Source organism: Pagrus major, chromosome 14 (assembly GCF_040436345.1).
Source record: "Pagrus major chromosome 14, Pma_NU_1.0".
Lineage (NCBI taxonomy): Eukaryota > Metazoa > Chordata > Actinopteri > Spariformes > Sparidae > Pagrus > Pagrus major.
This window is the reverse complement of record NC_133228.1, coordinates 22160316-22177957: the sequence shown is the minus strand read 5'-3', so window position 1 is coordinate 22177957 and position 17642 is coordinate 22160316. Positions and strand designations below refer to the sequence as shown.

Genomic DNA, 17642 nt, shown 5'->3' with positions numbered 1-17642 from the left:
GGTCACTGTTAGCTCACTATGAAACATAAAAATACTCTTTAACACCTTTAATTTAAGACTGAGATGACTGTCGAAGTGTCCCTGCAGCGTTGTAAAGGTTGTCACGTGTACTCAGGGGTGAATTTATAGCATCTTCATTATAGTTCAGAGTTATTTATATATTATGATATGTCAAAAAAGTATGATGTAATGAAAATTGATGTGATTGATTTGAAATTGTTTCACTAGCTATTAAATGCTTAAGGGGACAACGTCGACAGTTGGGAAATTGATTTATTTGCTCTCTGTCTGAGAGTTAGACGTCACATCTGTCTGCTAAACAGACAGTTGGCTTAACTTAGCATAAAGACTGGAAACAGAGGGGAAACAGCTAGCCTTGCTCTGTCTAAGGGTAATAATTATGTATACCAGCACTTATAGTACGTTGTTTCGTTATTCAATATGAAAACCAGTGGATGAAAACGACAAGTTGCAGTTTTTAGAGAGGTAACGTGTCGGACTATTTCTTGGCCGGGTGCAGTGACCTCTGGTCTTTTAAACAAACAAGATATAACGTGTTGGTTGGTGAGGTTCAGAGGAAATTGCTTCATATTTAGTGAAATATTCACTTTATTAGTAAGAGTTAGGTGAGAAGATTAACGCTACTCATGTTTGTATGCTAAATATGAAGCTAGAGTTAGGAGACGATTAAATAAAGCTCTCTAATCAACATGTTGCACATTGTCTGTTTAATTAATACAAAAACCTGTGGATGAAAATGACAAGTTGCTGTTTTTGGAGGGGTCATGTGTCGGACTATTTCTCGGCCGGGTGCAGTGACTTTCCAGAGTAAACAAACGAGATGCATCAAGACATTGTTTCACATTTACTGAATCATCCGCAGCTAGCCTGACTCCGTCTGAAAGTGACAAAACCCGCTTACCAGCATCTGTAAAGCTTTCACATGTTATATATATTGTTTCATCTGTAGAGATAGAAGCATTTACTTCCCGTGACAAAACCACAAGCTGTTGTCGGACAGAGCCAGGTCAGCTGTTTTCTGTATTTATATATTCAAGCTAAGCTAACTGGCTTCTAGCTTTAGCTTCGTATTGTCCCTGCAGACATAAGAGTGCTATCAAGCTTGTGCATCTTCCTAAATGTCAATCCGTTCCTTTAACAACAGGCTAAATCAAAAAGTGACAGAGTGGTTTGTGCCCGGTATGTGTGGTTGCCATGTCTGGCCATGTTTTGATGGATGATGCTCTGGCATGTTGGTGAAGTTTGAGTGGTTAAAAATGTTGTTATTTTGTGTTTTTCTTTTCCATTTTCCATTTTAGTGATAAAATGGACTAGGAAAGTTCAAATGTTTTTTATTTTCCATGTGGTTAATGGAGCACATCACAACTTGTGAACGTGGGCAGTCAGAAAATTACCACTCGAAGTTGTGAATACCACGAAAGTGTATCATTCAAATGGACCCTTCTGGTAAAAGTCGACCTCAGGCGGAAGATGATTAACACTTCGGCTAAATGCTCACACCAGTATCACACCAGTGGTATACAACTGTACACTGTACAAAGTGCAATAAACAATGAAAAAAAAGGTGTTTTTCCAAGTCAGTCATTGCCTACAATTAAAGAGAGACTACATATATGAGTACTATTACATCTTTGAAGCCCACAACCAGGACAAACTAGACAGATATTGACTGCTACAGAGATATCTGGACATGTTTGAACCCTTATGAAGTTTGTGTGTGGGACAGGAGAGAGGAATCATCGAGCCACAACACACAGCCGGCTTCCCCCCCACATCACACGGGCCGGTCCGTCCTTCAAACCAGTATTACTAATACAATTCTCTGTATGTGTGTGTGAAAAGAAAAGTGGAACACACCCAAAACCAGAAACCAATCATACTGTAAAGAGAGGTGTTGACACATCCTGTGCAAAGTTTCTACTTCCTGTGGTGGGATGTTGATCATTTTTAGCACTGTGGGGAATCAATGTGAAGGGATTTTTTTTTTTGTTTTTGTCTCTTTGTTGTGAAAATGCAAAATTCACACACACACCCTAACTCACCAAAGATGTCATTATCATTTTATATGTGTGTCTTTGAAAAAAAATTGTGATATTGCAGGAAATCAACGAGCTTTCTGTGAGAAAGTTTCATCCAGAAAGTGTAATTTTGATGAAAAATGTGCATTTCTAGTGTTCAAAGTCAGCAAATTCCTCCGAGACTGTGACCCCAAATCTGACCTGACCTCTGCCGACGGTGACAGTGGCGCTGCCTGGATGAAGATGGACTATTCCTCCGAGCCGATTACGCCCACAAATCTGTCATCGTCCTCACCTGAAAGACGAGAGGCAGACGCAGGAAGAGAGGGAGACGGAGAGCGAGAGAGAGAGACAGAAATAAGTGGTTTGTGACGGCGATGGCGATGATGATGGAGGAAAGAAGAGGGGTTGGAAAAGATCACAGAGAGTTCGTCGATCCGCATTCATCCTCACCTGAGCCGGTCGCTGCACATCCAGCCACCCTTGGCAGACGTCCACAGCCGAACACCAGGGGGAAAAAGGTCAGCCAGAGGCCATGGGGTCCCACCACGGGGCAAAGCTCTCCTCAATCCCTCTATACACACACACACACATACACACACCATTCCCATTCTCATTCCACATGCCCCCTTGACCTCGCTATTAAAACACAGGAGCAAATCTCCCGATTGGTCACAGCGGCTCAGAAACAAATGACGCCAAATACCTGACTTCTGTATGGCCTTTTTCCTGCAGGGAGGCATGAGAGGGCTGCAGCCGGCCGGATTTGGCATTCCACTTGTGCAAATATATTCCGATATTGGAAATGTGCTTCCCAACGGCCCACATGATTTTTTGGAGTAGGGGAGATGTGTTGGAGTAGGAGAGTGTGCAGGGACGTTCAACGACAGCTAACCAGAACAAACGATGTTGCGTAAGAGTGGATCGACTTAACGAGTCCGATGAGTTTCTAATTGGATGTCTTGAGAAGAGGCACCTCGTTGTTTACTCCTGCGTGGATCCCCAGAATCTGAACCAGCATTCGGACTGTTTGTTGAGGGTGTTTTTGGCATTTCACTGGTAAAAAACCTGTTAAAAAGTTAAAGATGATTCATGTTTCATTAAGTTTATGATCACTCTGCAATCACTAGTGTTCTGCATTACAGCAAATACTGCCAGGACCTCTGTGGAAATGAGTTTTTATCCTATGTCACGCCTTCTTTGTTTTATATCCTCCTCATAGTTCCTTTAATTGTATTTCTTTTTATACTTTTTGTCTCTGCAGGACTCATCTTGAATATTTGTTTGTTTTGATTTTCTTTTCTTCGTTTCTCGTTCTGAGAATAATAGGCCTGATCTCATCCTCTTTTTCTAAATTTTATATTCATCTATTTGTTTTTTGCCGTCTTTCATCCATGAAGCACTTTGAACTGCGTCACGTCGTATGGAAGATGCCGCACGGATTCAAGTTTGAGTCACTGTATGAGTAACAACCTTCAATGAACTGGCCTGCAGACAAGTTAATGATGCAAAAAACTAAACTGAGACAACGTCTGACGAATGCGGTCGTGTGCGGTCTCCTCTGTGCATGAACGTTGCAGAAGGCACTGGCTGCATTTCCCTGCAGCAGCTGATCGTGTCGTGATGGGACGTTCACATCGACAAACCTCAGAAACAGAAATCGTTTCAAATTTTGGATGTCTGAAGTTAATTTAAGCATATCAGTCTAAAAAATCCAGCTTGGGCCGATTATCTGCACCTGATCTGACACTTGTGGTCACTCGGCACTGATGCGACTGTGTCGAGTGTGTTTTTTCAGCTCTATAAGACAAGACTATCTGTAAATACACAGCTAACCGAGGTCTTTCCCTGCTGTGTGTCAGCTGCAGACTGTCGTGCATCGTGCGATTTTTGGTCGCTTGCAACTATTTCATCTGTCTTCTTTTGGAAACTCTACCCTGGGAATCCTGAGCAGAGGTGATAACTTCCTGGTCACGATGCAAAAACATAGGTCATAGTGTTCTTGTATATAATTCAGTGGCCGAAACCGACATAGTTCCTCTTTTTTTTTCCCCAGCTGAATACTTGAATCATTTCTGAGCAGCAGAGGTGAGCTCAGATATTTATCTTTAGACTTTTAGCTCATTTTCCAGCTCTACATTGGACAGATTTGACTATCCTGTACGTATTTTTGTGGTATTTTATCAGGTTTCAGCATTTCTTAAATAAAGATGATTATTTGTCATCATTTCAGTGATGTAAAATGTGTAAGAGGCTTGACATGAAGTCAGAGGAAGGTGCCTGAAACGATGCCGTTTCCTGATGCCTCCTCCTCGCTACATAACCGATGTCTGTTTGATGTGTGCGCGGCGTTGCATGTCAGTCGGTGTGTATTTATGTATCAGTGGGACGAGACAAAGGGCCCTTCAGCGCGCCGTGCCTGTGCAGCCTGACCTCTCCGACCCCGCCATTTGATTTGTTCCTACATTGCCACTGTTTATTTCTGCTCTTCCTGTTTGTGCTCAACTGACCGTAGTCGTCGTTCCTGTGAATGCTGGGTAAGAAAAAGAAAAAAAAAAAAAAGAGGCAGAGATGGCGATGGTGGAGTGTCACTGGTTGTGGTTGTGGTGGGGGAGAAGTGAGTGGGCGGGGGATTGTGTGTGTGAGTGTGTGTGTGTGTGTGTGTGTGTGTGTGTGTGTGTGTGAGTGAGTGTGAGTGCGATGTGTCACAGATCACACGGCGCAGAAAGAGACAGAAAAGACGGCTCTCGACCACAGCGCTAACATGTCAACAGAGATTAAACTAGTTTATTATTTTCAAAGAGGGAAAAAAAAAAATTTTACGAAACAAAAAAGCAGTCATATTTTACACTAGTGATTATTATTAAATTTTTACAACCATTCAGTCTGCATAACATAAAGAAATAATTCTACATCTTTGTTTATTTCGTATTTTTGGTACTCTGATTTATACATACAAATAACAAATACAGGAACTTTTTTTCACAATGCATATAATCTGTGGGCAGGAAGAAAAGTCTTTCAGGTGATCAAGTGTGTGTGTGTGTGTGCGTGCATGTGTGTATGTGTGTGTGTGTGTTTAGGTGCGTGCGTCAACACAAACCAATTGCCCGAGACCTATAGCACATCCAAAAAAAAAAAAAAAAAAAAAAAAGAAGAGAGACGCCTGCAGCCAGAGCCGCCGACTCTCTGCAAACTTAATGCAACACAATTCACGCAGGCGGAAAGCGAGGCCTGCCCTTTCTTAAAAGTCTCTCCCTCTCGTCTTCTTGAAACCTCCTCCTCCCTTTTTTTTTTCTTTCCTCCGAGGCGTCCTCTCCTCAAACTCCTCTGGCTGGCAAGTCTCTCCACCTGCTGCGACTCGTACCCTTCTCGTCGTCGTTTAGCTGCCCAGGGGCATGTTTCCTCTTTTTTTTTCTTACTTAATTAAAAAGTCTTCATTAAATGTACTGTATTTCATACAATTTGTACAAATATATTCAACGTCTGTCTCTCCTCGTCTTCAGCGAGGTGAAGAAGAAGAAGAAGAAGAAGAAGAAGGAGAAGAAGAAGAAGGAGGGCGGGGAAGGGTTGGGGGGGTTGTTCCTGTTACACAGGTGCAAGGTGAGGAGAGAAGAAGAGGCGGGTTTTTTCGGAAATTTTTCGGGGAGAGAGCGTTGTAAAAGTTTTTTCATCATGTCTGTTTTTGTGATGCGTGGAAAAAAAATGGCTTTTTGTACACAAATGGAGCTCCTTATCATGTGGATCAGCTGGGAGGACAGCCTCGATGTGGTTGGTGGCGGCAGCGTTGGGGGGTAGGGGGGAGAAAATGCTCTTCCTCTCCCCCGGGGGGTTGGAGAGGGGGAAAAAGAAAATCTTCCCCCTGTGGAGGTCAGTGCGCCACAGTCAAGTCAGGTTCTGCAAAGCATTCACATCGCAGAGGTACTCTTTGATTTTTATAAAAAAATAAGATACAACTGAGGACAAAAGGAGCCGAAAGCCTGTCGTTCTCGCACCGCAGCTCCGGTGGGCGAAGGTCGGGCCGAGGAGCAGTCTGTTTGTCTTTTTGGGGATATGGAAGCAGGTCAGCAGAGGTACCGAGGGACGTGGTGGTGGTGGTGGCGAGGCCGAGGGGAATCGGGGGCGTCGCAGCTCAGGGGACGTCTAACCCATGGCTGTGACCATACTGGAAGGGTGGTGGGGGGCGAAGGGGAGGCTGGAGGAAGGGTGCATGGGTGTGGGGGTGGTCAGCATGTGGCCGGAGTGCGAGAAGGGAGGGAAGGACGACATGTGGCGGGACAGGGCGGCCGGGCTGAAGGAGCTGCTCTTGTCCATCAGGCTCTTGGAGAAGTCGTCCATGCTGTCTTGGGACTTTTTGCTCTTCTTGGACTTGCTGGACATCTTCCTGTTCCTGGTCTGGATGCCTTCCTTCTTCATGGTCAGAGGTCGGTTAATCTGCTCTCGAAAGACAGAAAAGATGGCAGATTAGTATTTCGTCACAAAAAACAACAACAAAATTTCAATTTCAACAAAAGACGGTGGTGAGTTATGGATCCATTCACATCACGGGACACAACTCTGAGTGGACGCTGTCACCAAGTTTGAAAATAAGACAGAAAAAGTGGCTTTTCGGCAGATTTTTGGGGTTTCGGGGAGACATAATAACATGTAATGGAGTCCCATTACGAACCTAATCTGACTGTCCCATCCTGAAACACAAGATTGTTTACATATACTCAGTGTGTGTGTGTGCGTGCGTGCGTGCATGCTGGGGTTGGATTTAAATGTTGATTCCTTTAAGCCGAACTGTATCTGAGGCTGCGTCCATGCCAGAAAGAAATAGAGAGAGAGAGAGAGAGAAGATGGAGGGAAGATGGAGAGAGTGTGTGCCGAGCAGAGACGGAGAAGAGTCTGGCAGCGGACAGCCGACCACAGAGACACATGGCCATGACGACCGCCGGCGTCGGCCAAGTCCTCCTCTCTCCACCCTCCTCCTCCTCGACCGCGTGGCCCGTCTCCTGGCCAAAATGGCCCCAGCTGCCGTATTCCAGCATAGGTTTTAGCCGGGAATGAGAGCTGGATGATGGAATTCCGGCTGTGGGCAGGATTATGAGGGGAGGGTGGATGAGGCCGACTGGCTTTCCTGATCTTTCTGAGCGCTTCTTCCCGGGGAAATGGGAACAGGGATTTCTTCCTCGCTCGCGCTCGCGCTCGCGCTCGTCTGAGACATTGGCATTTTTCACTGACTCTTTAAGCAGAGTGGCCTCGATGATTAGCGGAGGGCAGAGATCTGTCTGTGCCACCGCACCACCACCCCCCTACGTCCCCAGTGATGTGGTTTCACTCTCTAAGATGTGGCTCCACACTGGGTGACTTTCTCTGCCTATGCTCCCAGCTCTGAGGCGATGCTACGCCCACCTTAAAGCCGGTCAGGCCCCCGCGCTCTTTGATGCCTCAGATGTCTACTGTCTCGCAGAGGAAGCCTCGGGCCTCTCCGGCCTGCGCTCGGCCGCCGCCGCCGCTGCCGCCGCCCCGGCACATCAAACAAAAGCTGAGCCAGGGCATTTGAGTCAATGACCACCGCAAGAATACTCATTGCACAGCCTCGCACATCCTCTCTACTAACATCAGCAGCTAACCACCTGAAACCTCAGTGGTGTCAGAGCTGAGCACTCTCGCAGAAAGAAGAGATGACAAAGACACCTTTCACACACGGCAGAGTAAAAACCCCCGATTACTGAAAAGAGGCCGTCTGTGTTTTTAGGTGTTAACAACTTTTCAGTTTTCACAAGCTCCTTATCGCAGCCGCAGCTTTACGGGACAGCAGTCTGCAGCCATCAGGTGTTTCGGGGACACAGAAGTCTGGATTTTACAAAAATAAACTTATCTCACAATTACGCCCCGAGGTCGGGGTCAGCTCCAGATGCTAATACGCGACTGGGAAATATTATTCTTCTCTGCTTTTTAACCTTGAGTGTGTTTGTGCTCCAGCCGTGTGCCAAAAGCAACATGGGAAAGTGATTTAACAGGGTTGGGAGCGCTGTGCGTGACACACAGAGGGATGTGAGGGGGGGGATATAGGCAAAACCTTTACGGTGGAGGAAATATTACCTACACGTGGCCTCGGAGCAGTTAGCCTGGTTATTATTATTATTAGTTTCAACCACAATGGCTGCCCTGATTAAAAGTGACAGCTTTGTGCAGGCTGGGAGAGGAGAGAGAGAGGAGAGAGAGAGAGAGAGAGGAGATAAAACGAGTCCCTGGGGGGTTTTCAGATTGAGGATGTGAAATGATGTGGTGAGGCACCAACCGACCCAAAACGAATCAGACGGATTGGTGGTCAGAAGGGGGGAAACTCGGGAGTCCCAGGCGCGCTTTGGAAACCAAAAGGCTCGAAATAAGAAAAAAAAAAAAAAAAAAAAAGGAAAGTGTCGGCCTGGAAATTAATCGAATTTTAATTAAGCCCCCTCTCTTCTTCTTTAATATTCAAAATCAAGGCGGCTGCGGGCTTAGTTCACTCCGGTCTTAAACATTTTAGATTCGCACTTACTGCCAATAAATCATATTAATTCTACAGTATTTGTTATCAGCCGTGGCCCGGAAAGTCTCTGCAGGGACAAGAGTCAGATCAAATATTCAAGAAGGAGGAGGATGGAGAGGGAAACACGCACACACACACACACACACACACAGAAATCGAGTATTCAAGATGTGCTCGCTCAGATAATCCTATGAAGGTTTATTACTTACATTGTGCAGTTTAAAGTACAGGCCGCAGGCGTTACACACCGGGTCCCCGTTGGCGTTTCTCCGCCACAGCGTCGTCGTTGTCGTTTGACAGTTTGCGCACGACGTCCCTGCCCGCCTGGCTGCGGACTGCACACACAAATGAAAAAGAAAAAAACGTCACATGACCACGTAATAAACCAATCAACATGCAGGTTTTAATTCTGGAAGATCTGACACCAAGATTCAGGGCCTCAAAAAGCGCAATTTTTAGCGCGTAAAGGTCATATTTTGGCGCTTAATTGTCATTTTTTAAGGTGTATTTATAATTTAAAATGTGAGATATTAAAACACGTCAGGTTAAATTTGGTGTGTCGGGATGTCTGTGCGTAATTCTCACAGCCCTGTATGCATGGCACCCTCCTCCAAAATAAAAAATGCAATAAAGAAAACTCATTTTTGAATTTTCTTTCATTGCACATTTAAAAAACACTCTTCTTTTAAAAAAAACCTGCTTCATACACACTCTCAATGTTTCACCCATAGGAGTTATTTTCTGTTCGAGCTGAATATAGTTTCAAATAAAGGCAGAAATGTCAAAAAAAAAAAAAAAAAAACAGAGCTGCTTTCACCCCAGGCTAAAAATAGCGTCACAGAGCGCATACCTCCTGCAGAATAAATATTTACAGAAGGACATAAAAGCAGTGCCTTGAAATGGGAGAGCTATTAAATCAGATTAAACCTCCCCCCCCTCCTCACCCTCCTCCTCTCCTCTCTCTCTCCTCTTTAAAGTGCGTGTTTGTGCCACGGAGGCTCGCTTTTAATGGCGACCTCGTGACGTTAAACAATTGAAAGTGAGATATTGATTTAACCTAAAGAAGAAAAATGTATATATGTTAAATAGGAGCAGGCAGGCTGGACACATGGACACATGAAGCAGTGAGATGAAACCACGTGGCAGTGAACTCCGCGCCAAATTAAAAAAGATATATATATATGCGTGTGTGTGTGTGTGTGTGTGTGTGTGTGTGTGTATTTTTGGCTGCGCTGCAGGCTACTAGCAGAAAAAACCCTTCACTTCATCCTGACACAGTCAAAGTCATGTCTTCCTCATGGATTTAGCTGCCTGTGTGTGTGTGTGTGTGTGTGTGTGTGTGTGTGTGTGTGTGTGTGTGTGTGTGTCTTGCTGCAGTGGCTTGACATTGATGTGATAATCTCTCTTAAAAAAAAAAAAAAAAACAATCGATAGAGACAGGTGAGCGCAGAGGACACGCTGCAACGTAAAGGGAACTACATTATCTCGGGGAGGGATTTCCAATTATACACACGTGGTGGCCTAATAACCCCTGCTGCTGCTGCTGCTGCTGCTGCTGTGGGCTGAATAACCAATCAGATTGGAGGATGATGATGATGATGGTGGTGGTGGTGTGCACTCTCACCATCTTCATCAGCTTTTATTTTTTAGGTGCAACATGTAGTTTTAAATTTAACTCCCTTAAAGGGACAACATGCTGTTTTTTTTCCCCACTTTTGTTTATATTGTGGCGGACCCTGCCACCTTTTCTAGCTTCAAAATCATATGAGCTGATTAATATTCTAAATATTTATTCATATTCTCTGTTAAATCTGATTAATAAAATGTGATTTATACACAGATGATCAGATCTGATGTCACTTCCCTCCATTTTTAATTTTTTAAAAGATGTTTCCTGCATCTTTCATATAAATAAATAAATAAATAAATAAATAAAAGGGGGTCAGACATGTCGTGGTGATTACCTGCCCATGACTCTAACACTAAACAAAATCTCAAGTCGTGACTGTGTGCTGGTCTGGCCCTGGCTCTGGCTCTGGCTCTGGCTCTGGCTCTGGCTCTGGGCTCCGCAGCCCCCTTTAATGTTTTGACTGGGGAAGCGGAGGCTTGTGTTGTTAAAAGCGACTTTATCTGCGCTGCTCAGATATCCGGCAGCCCTTTCCCTGGGAAGTCGGGTTTTCACATTATAATAGAGAGAGAAGAGAAGGTCCAGAAGTGGCAGGGGCTGGGACTGGACGGCCATCTTTGTGCCTCGAAAGAATTTTTTTTCGTAGGAAGGCTGAGGGGAACTCCTCTGAAAGGCTCAGAGGAGGCGCAGCTCTGCAGCGAGAGGGGCTTTCCCTGAAATAACTGCAAGAAAGAAAAATAGCTCCACAAAAAAAAAAAAAGTATCCTGAATGATAAAAACGTTTAAAGCTCATTGTGGCATCATTTTCTGTTTTTTTTGTATTGTTTTTTTGAATGCAGGCCTGCAGTGGAAGCAGATTTCTCTTTTTAAATGGAGGCAAAACCATCTCCAAAGAAATAATAAAAATACACATGAAGGGGGCCTTAACAGAATCAATGACAATTTTCTTCTTTTGCAAATAAAAAATAGCATCGTCATTGGCATTTGTATATATAAATATATATATATATATATAAAAAATAAAAATAAGAATGTGCAGTTTTGTTTCTATGGTAGTATCTGAAAACAGAGACCTGCACTTGTCGAGTCAATTTCCTGCAGCTAATAGGCCTACTTCTTCCTGGATAGGGGAAAAACAGAGAGAGAGACGGAGAATGTCATCAATAGAGAAAGAAACGTGGTGGAGACGTACCAGCCGCCGCTTGGGTTTGATGAGAGGGCGATTCTGCCCGTTCATCTTGTGATAGAGTCCGCAGGCGTTACACAGATAGTGACCCGTACCGTCCCGCCTCCACAGCGGAGTCGACGTGGCCCCGCAGTTCACACACTCTCTACCTTCTGCAAATAGGCCGACACACATGCACGCACGCACACACACACGCACGCGCACACACACGCACACAACATGGAGACAGTGTCCAGGTCAGTTGGTCCTTTGGCATATTTAAAAAATGAATAAATAAAATAAAATAACTCTTGCATGTGTGAAGGGGGAATAAAAATGAAGGTTAATGACAGGAAATGACAGATATTTTCTAAATAAAATGCATCTTTACAACATAAACATGGATAATAAATGCAAATATAACAATCCTACTGCAGCAGTTATTTATTATCATTATTATTATTATTATTGATCACACACTCTCTCTCTCACGCACACACACACACACACATTGAGCACATGTGATTAATGTGGGTGTTTAAGGTCCATAAGCAGAAATAGTTTTAAATAAAGCTTCGTGTCCTTGAACAGGATTTTCAAACTAAAATAGTCCGTATTGTTTTATTTATTTTTTTAATCTGCTAAAACAGGCCTTTGTCTTTCTCTCATTATAATAATAATTATAATAATAATATTAATAATTTGTGTGCTGGATCTGCTCGTGCCCTTTGTTTTGAAATGATTGAGTGCTGTTCACGTTTGACTGGCACTTCTCTAGTGACACCGACAGGTGAGCCGCGCACTAACAGTCTGCCTCCACTGGCAGCAGCCAGACAGACAGGAGGGCCTGAAACTGAAACAAGGGAGCTGCTGCAGTCAGTCACACACACTCACATTATTTGAAAGCAGAGACGCACACAGCGCTTTTTTGTGCAAACGCCGAGAGCCCTTTTTTGCATTTTCATGCAGCCGCACTTCCCCTTTTTTTTTTTTTTTTTTTTACGAGTTGCAAAAACACACACACTGACTTTACAAAGAAGAAGAAGAGAGACGTGCGTGTGTCAGTGCGGGTCGTTTTTTTAGATGTGCCAGACATGCGAGCAAACCTGGGACGTGAAGAAGAAGAAGACGTGTGTGTGTCTGTGTTTGTGTTTGTGTGTGTTTCTCTTTCTTTCTTTTCCTTCTCGCTGCTGATATCAAACAGGAACTGGTCGGATGTAAATGTCGCAGCCTGCACAATGTTTAAGATGTGAGAGATCGCTGCTGAAATATCTCTAAACGCACATTATTATCTCACATTATCCTCGAATTAAAAAAAAAAAATCTTTATTTGCATTAATGGCCCAGTGTGTGTGCTGCAGAATAATCCCGATGATATGCATCAACTAATCCACTGTTTTCTATCCTCCCATCAAAAGCCGCTGATATTAATCTCATTACAGAAAACTGCTTCTTCTTTTTATGATCCAGGCGCGCAGCAGTAACCTTTAAAATAATTACCCTCCTCGCAAATTTTTTGAAAACATCTCCCCCCTCTCTCCTCTCTCCTCTCCCCTCTCTGTCCCTCCCTCCCTCGCCGTGTTCGTGCACTCTGCCACGGCGACGGTTCACCCGCTTTTTCCCTGTGAATGAACAGGCAGCATCCGGTGCTCTACCGCTGGGTAAACAATGCAACTGTGGCGTGCACTGGTCTGACAGTAATGGGATTATCTTAAACATATAAACGGGGCGACACAGCCCAGAGAGCTGGCTTCCCCCCCTCTGTCTCTCCCTCTGTCTCTCTGTGCTGTGTTAGTCAGTGCAGAGGAAGATGGGGGAAAAAAATTAATCTGAGCACTCAACTATGAACCCGGTTTTTAATCATGATGATTTTATTTTGAAAGGGAAGGAAATATTCAATAAAGTCTGGGAATTAAATTGTATTTCTTGTTTGGGCGGTAAAAAAAAAGGATTTGTTGATATTTTTCCAGCTATTTAATTTAATTTAAGATATTTAAACTTAATTTTAAATTCATTTTCTGATATTGTTCTAATTATTATTATTATTATTATTATTATTATTATTATTATTATCAGGTGATGAAAGAAAGAGCTGTGAGGCGGGTTTTTTTTAACGCGCCTGCATGTTTGAGAATTCAGGTTGACCTGTGTGGCCTTGTTTCATGTGAGGGATGGATGAGCTGCTCACTGGCATTTTCTTTTCTTTTTTTTTCTTTTTTAAGTATGAGATTAAACATGGCTGATCATTAAGGCTGCAAATCTGGGGAATATAATGTTAGATCAAAAGGGAATGTAATAAAGCGCACGCCTACCTGAACAGGACCTTGTTTTTGGTCTTGTTTTGGAACCATAACTAGAAGGTGACCCACCTATCAGGCTACTTGGTGGGAAGAGGCCTGGGCCGTATTCAGGGACATAGGATGGGTATGTGGCGATGGGGTGGTGGGCAGAGGATGACCCTCCACCGATTGATGCCACGCTCCGGCTGTGAGCTGACTCCAGTTTCATACTCTCGGCCAGGGTCACCTGGTACTTTATGCACTCTTTATCCTCCTGCCGCCCGGAGCTGCTGGAGCCCGGGGTGGATATGCCGGGGTCCGGGGATACGTCTTTCGGAGGGGTCGGGGGAAACGTGAAGAGGTGCGGACTGGAGTGACCGGTGGACAGGGAGGAGGAGGAGGCCGGGGGGTAGACGGACAGGCTGGCCGGGGAGCCGTGGTGCAGGGGGTTCTTGGGGAAGGGGCTCAGGTTCCAGGGAGAAGTGCTGTGGTGCGGGGCGATGCCTTTGCTCCCCTCCAGCCAGGGCAGAGAGCCGTGCAGTAATGAGGGACGGCACACCTGGCTACCTGGAGCCGCAGAGAAAACACAAGAAAAACATCAGGAGCTGACCTCCAACACAGAAAACACACATTCACATTTACATTTTTACACGTTAGAGGGAGGCCTGGACTCGGCGCGTAATTACGCACAGATTTAATTCTAAAAGACATTTATTTTCAACATAAATCACGCAACACAGATTTAAATTTCATGCACAAAACTTCCTCCTCCGTGTCAGAAAACTAGAGTTGTGCATATATTTTTTTTTTTTCCATTTCCACTGAGCAGGCCTTGATGCAACAGCCGAATAAAAAGCTTCAAGAGAAACTACGGCGTGATTGACTGTTGAGGAAGTTAAAGGCTACAATACAGGGAACTCCACACATGACTCCCTGCTGATGATGAACACAGATTATTATAATAATAATAAATAATAATAATAGTAATAATAATAATAAAGGTAAATATTGTGCATGCGCTCAGGAGTGACAACAGCGACCACCAAAATATTCCAGGTGTATCTGCGACTCCTGTGCCAACACGTCTATTTGTTTAAATCCGTAACCAAACACTCGATTGATCCAGAAAACAAATTACGCACGGGCTTTTTGAGAGAGAGAGAGAGACTTCTTTGACATGTGAGTCAGCTGAGTGTCATTTTGTGAAAGGGGGGATAGAAGCGGCAGACAGAAACCAAAGACAAACTGGAGGTAAACCATACATATTTACAGCGTGGTTTCACAACACTTAAGCTCTCAGGTTTTTAAAAGACAAAGTCAAATCAGGCCAAAACCGAAACCTGGTCCCGGATAACAGTCAGATAATATAAATAAAGCCAAACACGATGACAGTAATGGAGTATCTGCTGCGGGGATGCATTACGCACACGGACTCTAAACGGGATAATGTGCACATTATTAAATAAAAGGCCTAAAGAGGGCCGTGTACTTACTGTGTGGAGGAGGAGGGTACCTCTGGACGGCCCGGACAGAGTTTCCATAGTACGGAGAGACGTGGTTCCCCTGTCCATCGATATTAAAGAGTACATCCACATCGTCAGCGAGCTGATACTGCGAAGGGTCCATGTATGAGTGGCCGAGGCCCGGGTGATGTGAGCCGGGATGCTGCTCGTTCAACACCGCGGGATGATGGCTCATCCATCGTGGCTGGTCCGCACTTACTTCCATCGCTTTTCTTTTTCTTTTCTTTTCTCTCTCTTTTTTTCCGCCTCTTTTCTCTTCAGCAAATGTTCATGCACGCCGAAGCAAAACCGGCACAAGTCACAAGATAAAGAAACAACCAGTCCCAAATCCGTTTTTTTTTTTAAAACGTTAAATCCACAGGTTCCGCGCTTGCTTCCGATCACCTGGAGACAAGAGAGGAGAATGTATCGTCTTATTTTCTCACATTTGCACACATGCAGCACGCATTTTTAAAAAAACAAAATAAAAAAACAAGCAGGAGCGGCTGTCTAGGAAAAGTAAAAAAAAAAACTAGGATATTTAAACACGAAACATACCCCACATTACAAATGCAACAAAAGGTGTTGACATATAAATACGTCCAAAATGGAATCCAGTCCCACGCTGAGTTCCTGAACTTCTTCTTCTTCTTCCCCTCTCAGAAATGTGAGTGTTTTCAGCCCCGGCTCAACAAGTTAGTAGCAGGAGGCTTGTTCGGGGGGAGGCTTGTTTGCAGCGGATGGTCTTCACTGCACACACTGACCAGCACCAGCAAGTCAAACTCACTGATCAAATCTGTGTTTGTGCGCAGTTGTAGCCCTCTCCATTAACTCCGCTCCCCTCGCTCTCTCTCTCTCTCTCTCTCTCTCTCTCGTCTGTGTGGCTCTTACTCACTCACCCTTGCTCTACCTCACTCACTCTCTCTCCCCTCTCTCTCTCTCTCTAGCTCCCTTTTTTTTCTTTTTTTTTTTTTTTTTTTTACAGTGAAGGCATTCTTTCAGGATGGCGCCAGGCAGCTCAATGCTTGCAGACAGCTGTGGCGCGACGCAACTTAAGGAGGGTCTGTCAGTGTCATCAGTTAAGGGGGAGGGGCCTGCCCCTAATTGAATATAACGTGAGCCAGGAGAGATGCAGAAGAAGAAGAAGAAGTGCTGCAAGATGATTTTTTTTTTTCAATGACCTTGTCAAAAAAGATTTGATTAAAATATGGATTTTTTTTTTGCAGGAGGCCCCTAATAAAACTTCACACCCTCATGGGAGCGTGGAGAGGTGGAGGAAGTTAATATGACAGCTTTAAAATACAAAAATGTGCATGAATATAAAAGTGTTACGATAATTAAACAATGCATTTTAAACATGAGCTCTTTTGGAGACATAAATCAACATAAAAGTACTAAAAAAAATAACAGATTTAAAGTTGTTGGTTTTTTTTGCGCTTTTCGTTCCCAAACTCTCTGCTGCAGTTTGTTTTACGCACAAAAAAGCAATAAAGAGAAAAAAGAGAAAGGGAGCCTGTTGCTCTGGGCCAGCAGCGGCAGGTTGCGGGACATGCTCGCTCTTAAAATTGTGACAGTGCGTCCTCTCGCGGTGACAGGCACGTTAGTCTAAACATCTCCGCACCACGGGCATGCACGCATGAGAGGCTGAGCTCACAGACTCTCCAACAAAACAATAATAATAATACAAATAAAAATAAAAATAATGATTGTCTTTCAGTGAACTCCTCTGGATCGAGAGTCTTGTGGCATTATTTATTCAAACCTGCTCCCTCCACACCAGAGAGGAGTTCAGCCCGTGTGTCCACACTCACCCGGGCTTCTCCTCGGGGGAGGAAGTATTTCATGTGTGAAGCTTCCTCCTATACTTTCATATTGGCAGTAATAGTAGATGGAGTATGTGTGTGTGTGTGTGTGTGTTTGGGGAGAAGGGGGGGGGCAAGCCTCGGTGTCGCCACTGGATGTGACGTCAGCGCGGTGTAAACAGTCAGGAAATGAACCCTCTCTCACGGCGCGCGGCGGCGGTGGGTAGGCAGGCAGGCAGGCAAGCAGCGGGAGCGCGCACGCCCTTGCACCATGTAGGTATGATCAGCGGCACCCTGACTATCAGGTGGGCTCGAGGTTCTGATTGGCTGTGCTAAAAAAAAAAAATGAGTGAAATCGATCATCGGGAATCAATCAGGTGTGTTGTTTAACCTCCAGGTGACGTCTCCACTCTGTTTGTTTGCGTCTAATTTCCAATTTATTTACCCCTCCACCTCCACCTCCACCTCCTCCTCCACCTCCACCCCTCTTTGATTATGGAAGGTTTCTCAGCCCGCGCGCGTGGGAGCGCAGACTGAGAGAGGACTTGGCAACGCGTCGTATTTTTCTCCTCTCTCCAGGAGAGCCCTACCTGGAGAGGGAGAGGGAGAGAGGGAGAGAGAAGGAGGGAGGCAAACCTGAGACTGAACTTGGATGCAAACTGCTGTAGCTGCCATTGTCAAGCTGTCAGCGGACTCGTGTAATTATCC

At 44.6% G+C, this 17642-nt stretch overlaps 1 protein-coding gene across 3 annotated transcripts; it reads right to left on the bottom strand.

Moving 5' to 3' along the window:
• Positions 1-4799: 4799 nt before the first annotated feature.
• On the bottom strand, positions 4800-15890 carry gata3 (GATA binding protein 3). Of its 3 annotated transcripts, none has more exons than XM_073480234.1 (6): positions 15691-15890; positions 15124-15537; positions 13664-14197; positions 11379-11524; positions 8769-8894; positions 4800-6473 (listed from the first exon to the last, which is right to left on the bottom strand). In XM_073480234.1, exons 2-6 carry the CDS (start codon positions 15356-15358, stop codon positions 6183-6185), a joined length of 1332 nt encoding a protein of 443 aa, XP_073336335.1. In that variant the 5' UTR covers positions 15359-15537; positions 15691-15890; the 3' UTR covers positions 4800-6182. The 3 variants fall into 3 exon arrangements, with proteins under 3 accessions (XP_073336335.1, XP_073336336.1, XP_073336338.1); XM_073480235.1 differs by having other exon boundaries at positions 13721-14197; XM_073480237.1 differs by lacking the exon at positions 11379-11524 and adding an exon at positions 11260-11306 and having other exon boundaries at positions 13721-14197.
• Between the last annotated feature and the right edge of the window lie 1752 nt (positions 15891-17642).

Bases quoted from the DNA above. Each gene is read 5' to 3' on its own strand.
- gata3 (XM_073480234.1), bottom strand. From the start codon at position 15,358: ATGGAAGTAAGTGCGGACCAGCCACGATGGATGAGCCATCATCCCGCG. The intron at 11,525-13,663 runs GTAGGCGTGCGC...GCCTATTTGCAG, and splicing joins AAAAACAAGGTCCTGTTCAG to AAGGTAGAGAGTGTGTGAAC. The intron at 6,474-8,768 runs GTAAGTAATAAA...TTTCGAGAGCAG, and splicing joins TGTACTTTAAACTGCACAAT to ATTAACCGACCTCTGACCAT.